Genomic DNA, 13,680 nt, shown 5'->3' with positions numbered 1-13,680 from the left:
TCTTGCGTCTCTGCATGGCATGGCACTTCTTCTGCACGGCAGTCCTGGAGGGGACATTGGGATGATATCCTCCCTTCAGAGAGAGGCTGGTGCTGTGGGGATGATACCCTTCCTTCAGAGAGAGGCTGGTGCTGTGGGGATGATATCCTCCCTTCAGAGAGAGGCTGGTGCTGTGGGGATGATATCCTTCCTTCAGAGAGAGGCTGGTGCTGTGGGGATGATACCCTTCCTTCAGAGAGAGGCTGGTGCTGTGGGGATGATACCCTCCCTTCAGAGAGAGGCTGGTGCTGTGGGGATGATACCCTTCCTTCAGAGAGAGGCTTGGGAATCTGGGGATGTGGGAGGTGGAACACTCTCCCTCCATGCATGCTGCAGGAGGATGTGTGTGTGTGTGTGTGTGTGTGTGTGTGTATGTGTGGAGGATAGAGGTTTGTGTGTGTGTGTCAGTGTGTATGTCTCAGCGTGTCGTTGTGTGTGTCATAGGTGTGTGTGTAGGGGAGGGTTAGTGTTTGTGACATGCACACCGTGTCATGAAATATGTGGCAGGCAGCTCACGTGTTGTCGTGGTGACCTTGTGGGAGGGAGGCAGACACAGGAAGGTGTGAGAATGGGGACAGGTGGGGACTAGAGATGAGGCAGTATAACTGTGAACCAACCGTCAGCCCAGCTACCAAAGTTAAGAACAACAACCCATCCTCCTCAGAATTACAATCTCAGCTCCTGACTATAGAACGGTATTGGGTAGCATGCAGGTCAAAGCAATATTCTTCAGCCCAGCCGTATTACCATACCAGATGTGTATGTATTCCTCTGGCACATTGGTACTGTTGGCATGCAGCTCATGGCTAGCAAACAGACCACAGAAACAGAACATACTTGTTTATGAAGTACTGGATGGCCTAATTGTCACTCTGTCATTGACGACATTCGCAGCCTTGACGACAGTATTCAGATTTACAGAAGAGTAATCTCATTTACCAATAAAGAACAAAATAAGTATAATGAATTAACTGTCCTTGGGGGATGTGGTATACCACTATGTATTAACAAAGCCATATGTTGTTGGGGTCACCAAGGGCTAGGAATGCATCGCGTTTTTTCATTTCCATATTCTATTGCCATTTATGATTTAGCTTGTGAAAAGATTACACATTGATGCAAATCATACCAAATTATGTAGGTGTCCTTAGTTCACACCAGTCACCCTGTAAGACTCTCTATGCCCCATTTTACTAAATCTCCCAACCGTTTCATACCTAACACACTGTAGGCTCATAGACAACATTATTTCTCATTCTCTGACCGTCTAACCAACCCTCAGTGGAGTGCTTCCCTCCCTCCCAGCTGTTTCATATTTTACTGATCACCTTATGACTGTGTAATCTGCCACACAGTTGCTTTCAAATAAAATCAAATAAAATCACATTTTATTGGTCACATACACATATTTAGCAGATGTTATTGCGGGTGTAGTGAAATGCTTGTGTTCCTAGCTCCACCAGTGCAGTAATATAACAACAATACACAAAATCTAAAGTAAAAGAATGGAATTAAGAAATATATAAATATTAGGACGAGTCCGGCGTATAAAAATATATACACTGTAAATATACATATGTATATGTGATGGGATGTATAGACATTATGGACAGTATGTGGATAGAATATTTAGTATATCTGTAGAATACGTAGGATAGAATAGTATATATACACTACCGTTCAAAGGTTTGGGGTCACTTAGAAATGTCCTTGTTTTCGAAAGAAAAGCTATTTGTTTGTCCATTAAAATAACATCAAATTGATCAGAAATACAGTGCAGACATTGTTAATGTTGTAAATGGCTATTGTAGCTGGAAACGGCTGATTTTTAATGGAATATCTACATAGGCGTACAGAGGCCCATTATCAGCAACCATCAGCCCTGTGTTCCAATGGCACGTTGTGTTTACTAATCCAAGTTTATCATTTTAAAAGGCTAATTGATCATTAGAAAACCCTTTTGCAATTATGTTAGCAGAGCTGAAAACTGTTGTGCTGATTAAAGAAGCAATAAAACTGGCCTTCTTGAGACTAGTTGAGTATCTGGAGCATCATCAATTGTGGGTTCGATTACAGGCTCAAAATGGCCAGAAACAAAGAGCTTTGTTCTGAAACTCGTCAGTCTATTGTTGTTCTGAGAAATGAAGGCTATTCTAGTCTCAACACCAGTCTCAATGTCAACAGTGAAGAGGCGACTCCGGGATGCTGACCTTCTAGGCAGAGTTGCAAAGAAAAAGCAATTTCTCAGACTGCCCATTTTAATCTTTTCTTTTTATTGGCCAGTCTGGGATATGGCTTTTTCTTTGCAACTCTGCCTAGAAGGTCAGCATCCCGGAATCGCCTCTTCACTGTTGACGTTGAGAATGATGTTTTGCGGTTACTATTTAATGAAGCTGCCAGTTGAGGCGTCTGTTTCTCAAACTAGACACTCTAATGTATTTGTCGTCTTGCTCAGTTGTGCATCGGGGCCTCCCACTCCTCTTTCTATTCTGGTTAGAGCCAGTTTGCGCTGTTCTGTGAAGGGAGTAGTACACAGCGTTGTACGAGATCTTCAGTTTCTTGGCAATTTCTCACATGAAATAAACATTATTACATTGACCAGTATTCCATTATTAAAGTGACCTGTGATTCCATGTCTATGTACATAGGGCAGCAGCCTCTAAGGTGCAGGGTTGAGGAACCGGCTGGTAGCCGGCTAGTGAGTGTGACTAAGTTCAGGGCAGGGTACTGGGTGGAGGCTGGCTAGTGGTGACTATTTAACAGTCTGATGGCCTGGAGATAGAAGATAGATAGAAGCTGTTTTTCAGTATCTCGGTCCCAGCTTTGATGCACCTGTACTGACCTCGCCTTCTGGATGATAGCAGGGTGAACAGGCCGTGGTTCGGGTGGTTGATGTCCTTTATGATCTTCTTGGCCTTCCTGTGAGATCGGGTGCTGTAGGTGTCCTGGAGGGCAGGCAGTGTGCCCCCGGTGATGCGTTGGGCAGACCACACCACCCTCTGGGGAGCCCTGCGGTTGCGGGCGGTGCAGTTGCCCTACCAGGCGGTGATACAGCCCAGCAGGATGCTCTCAATGGTGCATCTGTAAAAGTTTCTCAGGGGACAAGCCAAATTTCGTCAGCCTCCTGATGTTGAAGAGGCACTGTTGCGCCTTCTTCACCACACTGTCTGTGTGGGTGAACCATTTCAGATTGTCAGTGATGTGTACACCTTCGCCACTGCGGCCCCGTCGATGTGGATGGGGGCGTGCTCCCTCTGCTGTCTCCTGAAGTCCACGATCAGCTCCTTCATTTTGTTGACATTTGGTTGACGTGGAGGGAGAGGTTATTTTCCTGGCACCACTCCGCCAGGGCCCTCACCTCCTCCCTGTAGGCTGTGTCACCATTGTTGGTAATCAGGCCTACTAATGTTGTGTCATCTGCAAACTTGATGATTGAGTTCATGGGTGAACAGGGAGTACAGGAGGGGGCTGAGCACGCACCCTGGTGGGACATCCACATACTGTTTGTGATGTGATTCACATCAACTATTCTGTCTATTCTAACTCCTCTGTCTATAAGTGGGTGTTTTTGCTGCTTTTCTCTTCCAACTACAGTACTTAAAATCAAATCAAACCAAATTGAATTGGTCACATACACATATTTCAGATAAAGCTTTAAGTCTGAGAACGGGTAGTAAAACACAAGGGTGGCCAACTCCATTCCTCAAGGACCACAGTCCTGCTGTTGATTATTCCTCCCTGGCACTCTATTGGTTCTAATGGTTCTTAATTAGCCAGAAATTTCACACATCTGTTTTCCCAAGATTAAGCGAGTTGCTGATTTAAATGGCAAAATATGAAAACACCGCGTTTCTGGCCCTCAAGGACCTCAAGAGGTTGTGCACCCTTTCCCTCTATGGTATTAGTATGAACAGCAGTGTGATATTGGAATGTGGATTATACTGCAGTCTACATAGAGCTGGGAGAGATCATTAGCTAGCATGTGGCTTGGCAGAATGGGGTAATGTTTGTATTATATTGTAGCACTATTCAGTATGTCTCCATTAGTGTTCCCACTGGTGTGTCATTGATAGTGTGTGTTTGTGTGTGTGATGAGGTGATGTTGAAGGAGTCAGGTGCAGGAGGGTAAATCACAGAATAACAGGCTTTATTCCGCAACCACAGAGTTACGCAGTAACGCGTCAAAACACTCCAGTGCGCAGAACAGGCACACTGGAAAATACAAGGCACACGGGGAAATATCCCGGCGATACAAAATACAAGGAGCTCCACCGAGCTTCACTACAAAGACAAGGGGGCAGAGGGAACACTTATACAGGTACTGATGAGGGGATATGAACCAGGTGTGTGAAATAAACAAGACAAAACCAATGGAATGATGAGATGAGGAGTGGCAGTGGCTAGAAGGCCGGTGACGATGAACGCCAAAGCCTGCCCGAACAAGGAGAGGAGGCAGCTTCGGAGGAAGTCGTCTCCTCCGCATGCTGAAACCAGTCATCCACCACAGGAGCTTCGGTCTGGCTCTGATGCCACGGTGCCAGAACCAGCTGATAACCTAAAACACATTGAAATGGCGATAGCTTAGTGGAGGAGTGGCAGAGAGAATTCTGGGCATATTCGGCACATGGCAAGAACACTGACCACTCCCCCAGCAGGAACCTACCCACATCTTGATTCACCCGTTCCACCTACCCATTAGACTCGGGGTGAAACCCAGAGGTCAGGCTGACCGAGACCCCCAGACGTTCCATGAACGCCTTCCAGACCCTGGATGTGAACTGGGGACTCTGGTCAGACACTATGTCCTCTGGCACCCCGTAGTGCCAGAAGACATGAGTAAACAGGGCCTCCACAGTCAGCAGGGCCGTCGGGAGACCGGGCAGAGGAAGGAGGCGGCAGGCTTTTGAAAAGCGGTCCACAACGACCAGGATGGTGGTGTTATCCTGAGAGAGGGGAAGATCATTGAGAAAGTCAATACACAGGTGGGACCATGGCCGTTGTGGAACTGGTAAGGGCTGTAACTTACCCACTGGGAGGTGCCTAGGTGCACCGAGCAGGAGGAGACACCCTCACGTCCTTAGCCAAGGTAGGCCACCAGTACTTTCCAGTCAGGCAGCGCACTCTACGGCCGATACCTGGGTGACCAGAGGGGAGGGACGTGTGTGCCCAATAGATTAGATGGTCACGGACAAGGGACGGCACGGACTGCAGCCCAGCTGGACACTGATGTGGAGATGGCTCTGCGCGTAACGCCCACTCTATGTCCGCGTCCATCGCCCATACTACCGGCGCCTCAATGCAGGAAGCCGGGAGTATGGGGGTGTTGTCTCTGGGTCTCTCCTCTGTGTCGTACAGCCGTGACAGTGCGTCTGCCTTCACGTTCTTCATACCCGGGATGTAGGACAGTGTAAAATCAAACCGGGTGAAGAATAGGGCCCATTTTGCCTGGCCTGCCTCGATGCCCGGATACACTTCAGGTTACGGTGGTCCGTCCAGACGAGGAAAGGGTGTTTCGCCCCCTCGAGCCAGTGCCTCCACACGGTTAGGTCTCTGACAACAGCCAACAGCTCCCGAAGAAGGCACATGGGTGGAGCAAGGGTAGCGCGCCCGAGCGTTAAGATAGGCCAGCGCCTATCCCTACCTCGGACGCATCCACCTCCACTACAAACGGTAGTGATGGATCGGGGTGAGCCAGTACCGGGGCTGAGTTGAACAGAACCCTCAGGTTACTGAAGGCCCTCTCAGCCTCAGCAGACCAGCGGAGCTGGGACAGCCCACCCTTCAACAGAGATGTGATGGGAGCTGCGACCTTGCCAAAGCCCCGGATGAACCTCCGATAGTAGTTGGCAAAGCCAATAAAGCACTGCACCTCCTTTACCGTGGTTGGAGTCGGCCAATTACGCACGGCTGTAATGCGATCTCCCTCCATTTCCACACCTGAGGTGGTAATGCGGTATCCGAGGAAGGAGACGGACTGTTGGAAAAACAGACCCTTTTCTGCCTTGTCATAAAGGTCATGTTCCAATAGTCGGCCCAGCACTTTGCGAACCAGCGACACATGCTCGGCACGCATAGCGGAATACACCAGAATGTCATTGATGTAGACCACTACACTGCGACCAAGCATGTCCCGAAACACCTCGTTCACAAAGGACTGGAAGAAGGATGGAGCATTCATCAAACCATACGCCATCACCAGGTATTCGTAATGCCCCGTGGTTGTGCTGAATGCTGTCTTCCACTCGTCTACTCGGACACGCACCACGTTGTACACACTCCGGAGATCTAATTTTGTGAAGAAGCATGCCTCATGCATTGACTCGATAACCGATGGAATGAGGGGTAGAGGATAACTATAACATATTGTCCCCTTGTTCAGTGCTCGGTAATCAATGGATAGGGGAACCAATGTAATGCCTAGACTATGTGCAAATGACCTGTCCATAAAGTTCCCAGCTGCGCCTGAATCGACCAGCGCCTTACAATGGAGAACTACTGTGTAATCAGGAAAGTGGATGTGTAGGGTGCAGTGCGCAGCAGAGGGCTCTGAACGAGTGTGGGTGTTCGATACCTGGGTTGACGCGAGAGTACCCTGCCTGCCGCCTCCAGACCCAAAAGAACGCAGACGACAGTGTGCATCAGAATGTCCTCTCGTGCCACAAGAGTGACACTGGCGCTGTCGTTTTCCACTCTCCCGGATTGCCGCTCCACCCAGCTCCATCATCTCGGAACAACGTGGTGTCCCGGCAGGCTAGCTACCTTCAGACGTCCTCTCGTAGATGGCACCGGAAGTGGTCGATGAGGGCCCGCTCGTTCCACCCGGACCCAGCCGCTACAGTACGAAACTTCATGGCGAGTCCTGCACAGTCCTCATCCCCTGCCTCAGGTGGACCAGCCGCTACCTTCGGGCGGGTGACCGAAGATGGCCCAAAAGAGGCAAGCGAACTCCCTGTAGTTGCCCAACGCGGCTCCTCCTTCACTCCAGACCGCGTTGGCCCACTCCAGGCAGGAGACAAGGGCGGACACCTTCTCCCGTTCCGATGGAGCCGGGCTGATGTTCGAGAGGTGTAACTCCAGTTGTAGGAGGAATCCCTGGCAGAGGGCAGCTGTCCCGTCGAAATCCCGTGGTCGGATATATGAATCCCTCTGGGTGCTGGGGTGTGGGTGGCTCGATCCGGTCACTCAGCTGGTCCCGAAAGATCGGGTCCTCTCCTCTCCAGGCGTTGGACGATTTGGAGAACCAGATCCATCGCTTCTCCCAAGCTGGCCAGCATCGAATGCTCCTGGACCCGTGCCACGACTCCGGGCATGTGCTCCTCTCCTGCTGACTCCATGTCTTGGGTGTGTGATTCTGTGATGAGGTGATGTTGAAGGAGTCAGGCTGTCACACCCTGGCTCTGGGACTCTATTTGTTGAGCCAGGGTGTGTTTATTCTATGTGTTCTGTTTCTATGTTGGGTGTTCTAGGTTGTGTTTTTCTATGTTGGCCTGAGTGACTCCCAATCAGAGGCAACGAGTGTCAGCTGTTTGCTGGTTGTCTCTGATTGGGAGCCATATTTAAACTGTCGGTTTTCCTTTGTGTTTTGTGGGTTCTTGTTTCAAGTTGGTTGTGTTTTACCGTGTACTGTCACGTTACCATCTTTTGTTGTTTTCATCACGTTTCGCTAATAAACGAGTATGTTTGCCTGCAACGCTGCGCCTTGGTCTACTCCTTACCCTGACGTCCGTGACAGAAGAACCCACCATACCAGGACCAAGCAGCGTGTCCAGGAACAGGCAGCCTGGACGTGGGAGCAGCGTCGGAGGGTCGAGAGGCAACCCCAAAAAATTTTTTAGGGGGGGACACACGGCAGGGGCGACTGGGCAGCAGGAGGCTGCCACAGGGCGATTAGGTGAGGAGGCCACCAGGTTAAGGGGGCTACTGGCGAAGAGGGAGCAAGAGTTAGTGTTCCAGAGGATGGAGCTATTAGAGGCGATTAGGGAAAGGGTGAGAAGGGAGGAACGGCGAGAGGAACTCGGTAGGCAGCTGAGGGAGCGGAGGGTTATGATGAAACCCAGTCCCGCTCCTCACACCAAGCAAGTGGTGTGCGTCACCAGTCCGGTCTGGCCCGTTCCTGCTTCCCGCACTAAGTGTACGGTGCACGTCGCCAGCCCGGCCCGGCTCGTTCCTGCTTCCCGCACTAAGGGTACGGTGCGCGTCGCCAGCCCAGCCCGGCCTGTTCCTGCCTCTCGCACCAAGCCTACGATGTGCGTCGCCAGCCCGGCCCGGCCTGTTCCTGCCCCTCGCACTAAGCCTACGGTGTGCGTCGCCAGCCCAGCCCGGCCTGTCCCTGCTCCACGCACCAAGCCTACGGGGTGCGTCGCCAGCCCAGCCCGTCCTGTTCCTGCTCCACGCACCAAGCCTACGGTGTGCGTCGCCAGTCCAGCCCGGCCTGTTCCTGCTCCACGCACCAAGCCTACGGGGTGCGTCGCCAGCCCAGTCCGGCCTGTCCCTGCTCCACGCACCAAGCCTACGGTGTGCATCGCCAGCCCAGCCGGCCTGTCCCTGCTCCACGCACCAAGCCTACGGGGTGCGTTGCCAGCCCAGCCCGGCCTGTCCCTGCTCCACGCACCAAGCCTACGGGGTGCGTCGCCAGCCCAGCCCGGCCTGTCCCTGCTCCACGCACCAAGCCTACGGGGTGCGTCGCCAGCCCAGCCCGGCCTGTCCCTGCTCCACGCACCAAACCTACGGTGTGCGTCGCCAGCCCGGCCCGGCCTGTTCCTGCCACTCGCACCAAGCCAGGGGTGCGAGTCGCCAGCCCGGCCCGGCCTGTTCCTGCCACTCGCACCAAGCCAGGGGTGCGAGTTGTCAGCCTGGTCCAGAACGTTCCTGCTACTCGCACCAAGCCAGGGGTGCGAGTCGTCAGCCTGGTCCAGCCCGTTCCTGCTACTCGCACCAAGCCAGGGGAGCGAGTCGTCAGTCCGGTGAGGCCCGTTCCGGTTCCACGCACCAAGCCAGGGGTGCGAGTCGTCAGTCCGGTGAGGCCCGTTCCGGCTCCACGCACCAAGCCAGGGGTGCGAGTCGTCAGTCCGGTGAGGCCCGTTCCGGCTCCACGCACCAAGCCAGGGGTGCGAGTCGTCAGTCCGGTGAGGCCCGTTCCGGCTCCACGCACAAAGCCAGGGGTGCGAGTCGTCAGCCCGGTCCGGCCAGTTGCTACTCCACGCACCAAGCCAGGGGTGCGCATTGTCAGGCCGGTCCGGTCCATTCCTGCTCCACGCACCAAGCCAGGGGCGCGTGTCGTCAGTCCGGCTCCGGCCAGCGGGGCTAGACCGGACCAGGGGCGCTATGGGGGGTTGATTGGAGGGTGGTGGGCAAGGCCGGAGCCAGAACCGCCGCCGAGGAGGTATGCCCACCCAGTCCGCGCCTTTAGGGGGGGGTACTGTCACACCCTGGCTCTGGGACTCTATTTGTTGAGCCAGGGTGTGTTTATTCTATGTGTTCTGTATCTATGTTGGGTGTTCTAGGTTGTGTTTTTCTATGTTGGCCTGAGTGACTCCCAATCAGAGGCAACGAGTGTCAGCTGTTTGCTGGTTGTCTCTGATTGGGAGCCATATTTAAACTGTCGGTTTTCCTTTGTGTTTTGTGGGTTCTTGTTTCAAGTTGGTTGTGTTTTACCGTGTACTGTCACGTTAACGTCTTTTGTTGTTTTCATCACGTTTCGCTAATAAACGAGTATGTTTGCCTGCAACGCTGCGCCTTGGTCTACTCCTTACCCTGACGTTCGTGACACAGGCGCAGGAAGGAAAATCACAGAATAACAGGCTTTATTCCTCAACCACAGAGTTACGCAGTAAAGAGTAAAAAAAATCCAGTGCGCAAAACAGGCGCACTGGAAAATACAAGGCACACAGGGAAATATCCCAGTGATACAAAATACAAGGAGCTCCACCGAGCTTCACTACTCTCCACAATAAACAATCACACACAAAGACAAGGGGGCAGAGGGAACACTTATACAGGTACTGATGAGGTGTGTGTAATAAACAGGTGTGAACCAGGTGTGTGTAATAAACAAGACAAAACCAATGGAATGATGAGATGAGGAGAGGCAGTGGCTAGAAGGCCGGTGACGACGAACAAGGAGAGGAGGCAGCTTCGGAGGAAGTCGTGACAGTGTGTGTGTGTGTGTGTGTGTCGTGTATGTCTAATCTGTGTGTCTCATCTACTGTGTGTGCGTGTGTGTGTGTGTGTTTTATTCCAGGTTTCCCCCTGTGAGTGAGAAGTCTAAGGTGGGGAAGGTGGTCGGGGTCATACTGGCTGCAGCTGTCAATCAAACTATCATCTACTCCATAGTGGAGGGCAACGAGGGAGGTGAGTAGTAATAGACTATAACCTACACTGTACCTTTGACCTAGTTCCAGAGGTCATGTTGTCATTTTCTATACAGCAGTGATAGTCCCACTCGTTTATTCTGACACACTATAAACAACATGAAGTAGTAAGGACCCTCAGAGGTCACTCACAGAGCCATACATACAGCAATATTGTCACGGTTCAGACAGACGACCAGAGGACCACAATTGCGTCACACCAGAAAGTTTATTAAAACTTAAGGGAAAAGGGAAGTGGGGAGTAAATGAAGGCTCCAGGGGTAACAGGGATCCCGTCCAATGTGCTGGGTCTGTGCCCCCCCCAGTGGCAGCGATGCGTCCTATGAAGCCGGTGGTGGGTGGTCCAGAAGTCCTGGGGGGGGGGAGACACAGACACAACAGGGCGGAATGAAACAAGGCAGCAGTACAGTTCAAGGGAAATCCAAAATACGTAGTAGCAAGGCAGAAGGCTGGTCAGAGTTACCGGGATTGAAGAGTAGTCAGGAGTCGTTATGGCAGAAGCAGGTCTGGATCTCCTGGGGCAGAAGAGTATCCAAAAATCAGGCAGGTCCGGGGTCACAAAACCAGGGTGAGCCAGAAGCGCGAGCAAACAGGTTCCGGGTGTGAGCTTTGCAGACGATCTGACACCGGAGAGCTGAAAGACAGGGCCTTAAATACTGGGAGAGGTAGTGGGTAATGCAGCGCAGCTGGCAGAGTAATTAGAGCAGAGCAGAGCAGGGACAGGTGGAGCTAGTTAGGCTGAGTAGAGAGAGTGGTGAGCAGAGTGGAAGAAAATTAAGGTGGTAACCCGGTGGAGTGAGAGGCTCATGACAGAACCCCCCCCCCAAGGGACGGCCCCAGAAGTCCCAAGAGCAACACCACGCCGGGCGGGAGGAGGGGAGCCGGAGGAGGGCTAGAACTCCTCAAACGGTCCGAGTGAACGTCCTCATCCTCGGAGGAAGCCGGAGGGCCGTGGTCGGGAGATGGGACAGGTCCCGAGACAGGATCAGGCACAGGACAGGAAGCCGAGCGGGCCGGACGGTTAGGGACCCCTCTGGGGCGGCCCCTACGGATTGCAGGTTGATCAGGATGCCGTTGGTGGAAAGCGGTGATGAGAGTCCTATCCACAATCCGACTAGCTGGCACCCAGGTCCTTTCCTCAGGTCCATAGCCCTCCCAGTCAATGAGGTACTGGAGACCCCTACCCCTCCGTCTGGACCGAAGCAGGCGGCGGACGGTGTAAACCAGACCACCATCGACGAGCCGTGGAGGAGGAGGACAAGGCGCAGCAGGGACCAGCGGACTCTCATGGATGGGCTTAATCTTAGACACATGGAAAGTGGGGTGCACCCTCAGGGAATTAGGCAGTTGGAGCCGGACAGCAGTTGGGCTAATCACTCTTATGATAGGGAATGGGCCAATGAACCGAGGTGCCAGCTTCTGCGACTCCACCCTGAGTGGCAGGTTCTTCGATGACAACCACACCCTTTGACCAACATGGTAGGTGGGAGCAGGAATTCTCCGACGGTTGGCCCCGGTAGTGTAGCTGGCAACGGATCTGAGGAGTGTGGCTCGGGCTTGTGACCAGGTGCGGCGACATCGACGGGCAAAAGCAAGTGCAGATGGGCAAGTAACCTCCTCTTCCTGGCTGGCAAATAGAGGAGGCTGGTATCCATAAACACATTGGAAAGGGGACATACCGATGGCAGAGCAGGTCAGAGAATTGTGTGCGTACTCCACCCATGTCAATTGCTGCGACCAGGAGTGGGGGTTGCGTGAAGTCATGCATCGCAGTGCCTTCTCGAGCTCCTGATTAGCCCACTCTGACTGCCCATTGGATTGGGGATGGAATCCGGAAGTCAGACTGACTGTGGCTCCCAGCAGGTGACAGAACTCCTTCCAAAAAGCGGAGGAGAATTGTGGACCACGGTCAGAAACTACATCCTTTGGCAGTCCGTGGATCCGAAAGACGTGTTCCAGGACCACCTGGGCGGTCTCCTTGGCGGTTGGGAGCTTGGGGAGGGGAATGAAGTGTGCCATCTTGCTGAAACGGTCAACTATGGTGAGAATGACGGTCATGCCACTTGAAGGGGGCAGCCCCGTGACAAAGTCAAGGGCGATGTGAGACCAGGGACGTCTGGGCACAGGCAGGGGCTGCAGCAATCCGGCTGGGGGCTGGCAGGACGACTTGTGTTGGTTGCAGATGGGGCAGGCTTGGACGAATTCCCGTACATCCTTTCTCAGAGAGGGCCACCAGAACCTCTGGGCGAGCAGGTTGTAAGTGCGGGTGGAGCCAGGGTGACAAGCTAGGCGGGAGTCATGTCCCCACTGAACGACCTGGGACCTCAGGTCTTCGGGGACAAAAAGGCGGTCAGCTGGGCAAGTGCTGGGACCTGGCTGGTTACGGAGAGCCTCCAGCACCTGTTCCTCAACAGCCCAGGTCAGAGCTGCAACGATGCAGGGACTTGGCAGAATCGACACAGGGTCCTTGGAGGGGGTGTCATCCTTCTGGAATTGACGGGAGAGGGCGTCTGGCTTGGTGTTGCGTGATCCAGGCCGGTATGACAGAGTGAAATTAAACCTGGTGAAGAACAGGGCCCAGCGGGACTGCCTGGAGTTCAACCGTTTGGCCGTGCGGATGTACTCCAAGTTCTTATGATCGGTCCAAACGAGAAATGGAATGGTGGACCCCTCCAGCCAGTGACGCCACTCCTCCAAGGCAAGCTTCACAGCCAGCAGCTCACGGTTCCCTATGTCGTAATTGCACTCAGAGGGGGACAACCGACGTGAGAAAAAGGCACAGGGCAGGAGCTTCCTATCCTCCGCAGCCCACTGAGAAATCACAGCACCAACTCCCACATCCGAGGCGTCCACCTCCACAATGAATTGCCGGTCCACATCAGGCATCTGGAGGATGGGAGCGGAGGTGAACCTCACCTTGAGGGTACTGAAGGCTTTGTCGGCTGCTGGGGTCCAGGTGAAGGGTTGCTTGGTGCTGGTTAGAGCAGTGAGAGGGGCAGCAACGGTACTGTAGTTCCGGATAAACTTTCTGTAGAAGTTAGCAAACCCCAGAAACTGTTGCAGCTTCTTTCTGTTCTCCGGAACTGGCCATGAAGTGACTGCTGATACTTTGGCAGGATCCATTTGGATACTTCCCTCTGCCACTATGTACCCCAGGAAGGCCACTGTCTTGACGTGAAACTCACATTTCTCTGCCTTGGCGTAGAGGGAATTCTCCAGAAGACGATGAAGGACTTGCTGGACATGGCGGGTGTGTTCAGACAGGTTTCTG

The 13,680-nt window shown here is 53.1% G+C and overlaps 1 protein-coding gene across 1 annotated transcript in view; it reads left to right on the top strand.

Moving 5' to 3' along the window:
* The window catches only part of LOC311136550 (protocadherin-15-like), a gene marked incomplete at both ends in the record, with an annotated part of 186,647 nt that overhangs the window by 156,975 nt on the left and 15,992 nt on the right, over positions 1 to 13,680 (top strand). Inside the window, 1 exon segment of the mRNA XM_084170724.1 lies at positions 10,280 to 10,389. Coding sequence (XP_084026850.1) covers positions 10,280 to 10,389 — 110 coding nt within the window.

This window comes from Coregonus lavaretus, assembly GCF_964263955.1.
Source record: "Coregonus lavaretus genome assembly, chromosome: 1".
Classification (NCBI taxonomy): domain Eukaryota; kingdom Metazoa; phylum Chordata; class Actinopteri; order Salmoniformes; family Salmonidae; genus Coregonus; species Coregonus lavaretus.
The sequence above is the reverse complement of the archived record's forward strand: the minus strand, read 5'-3'. Positions and strand labels throughout refer to the sequence as shown.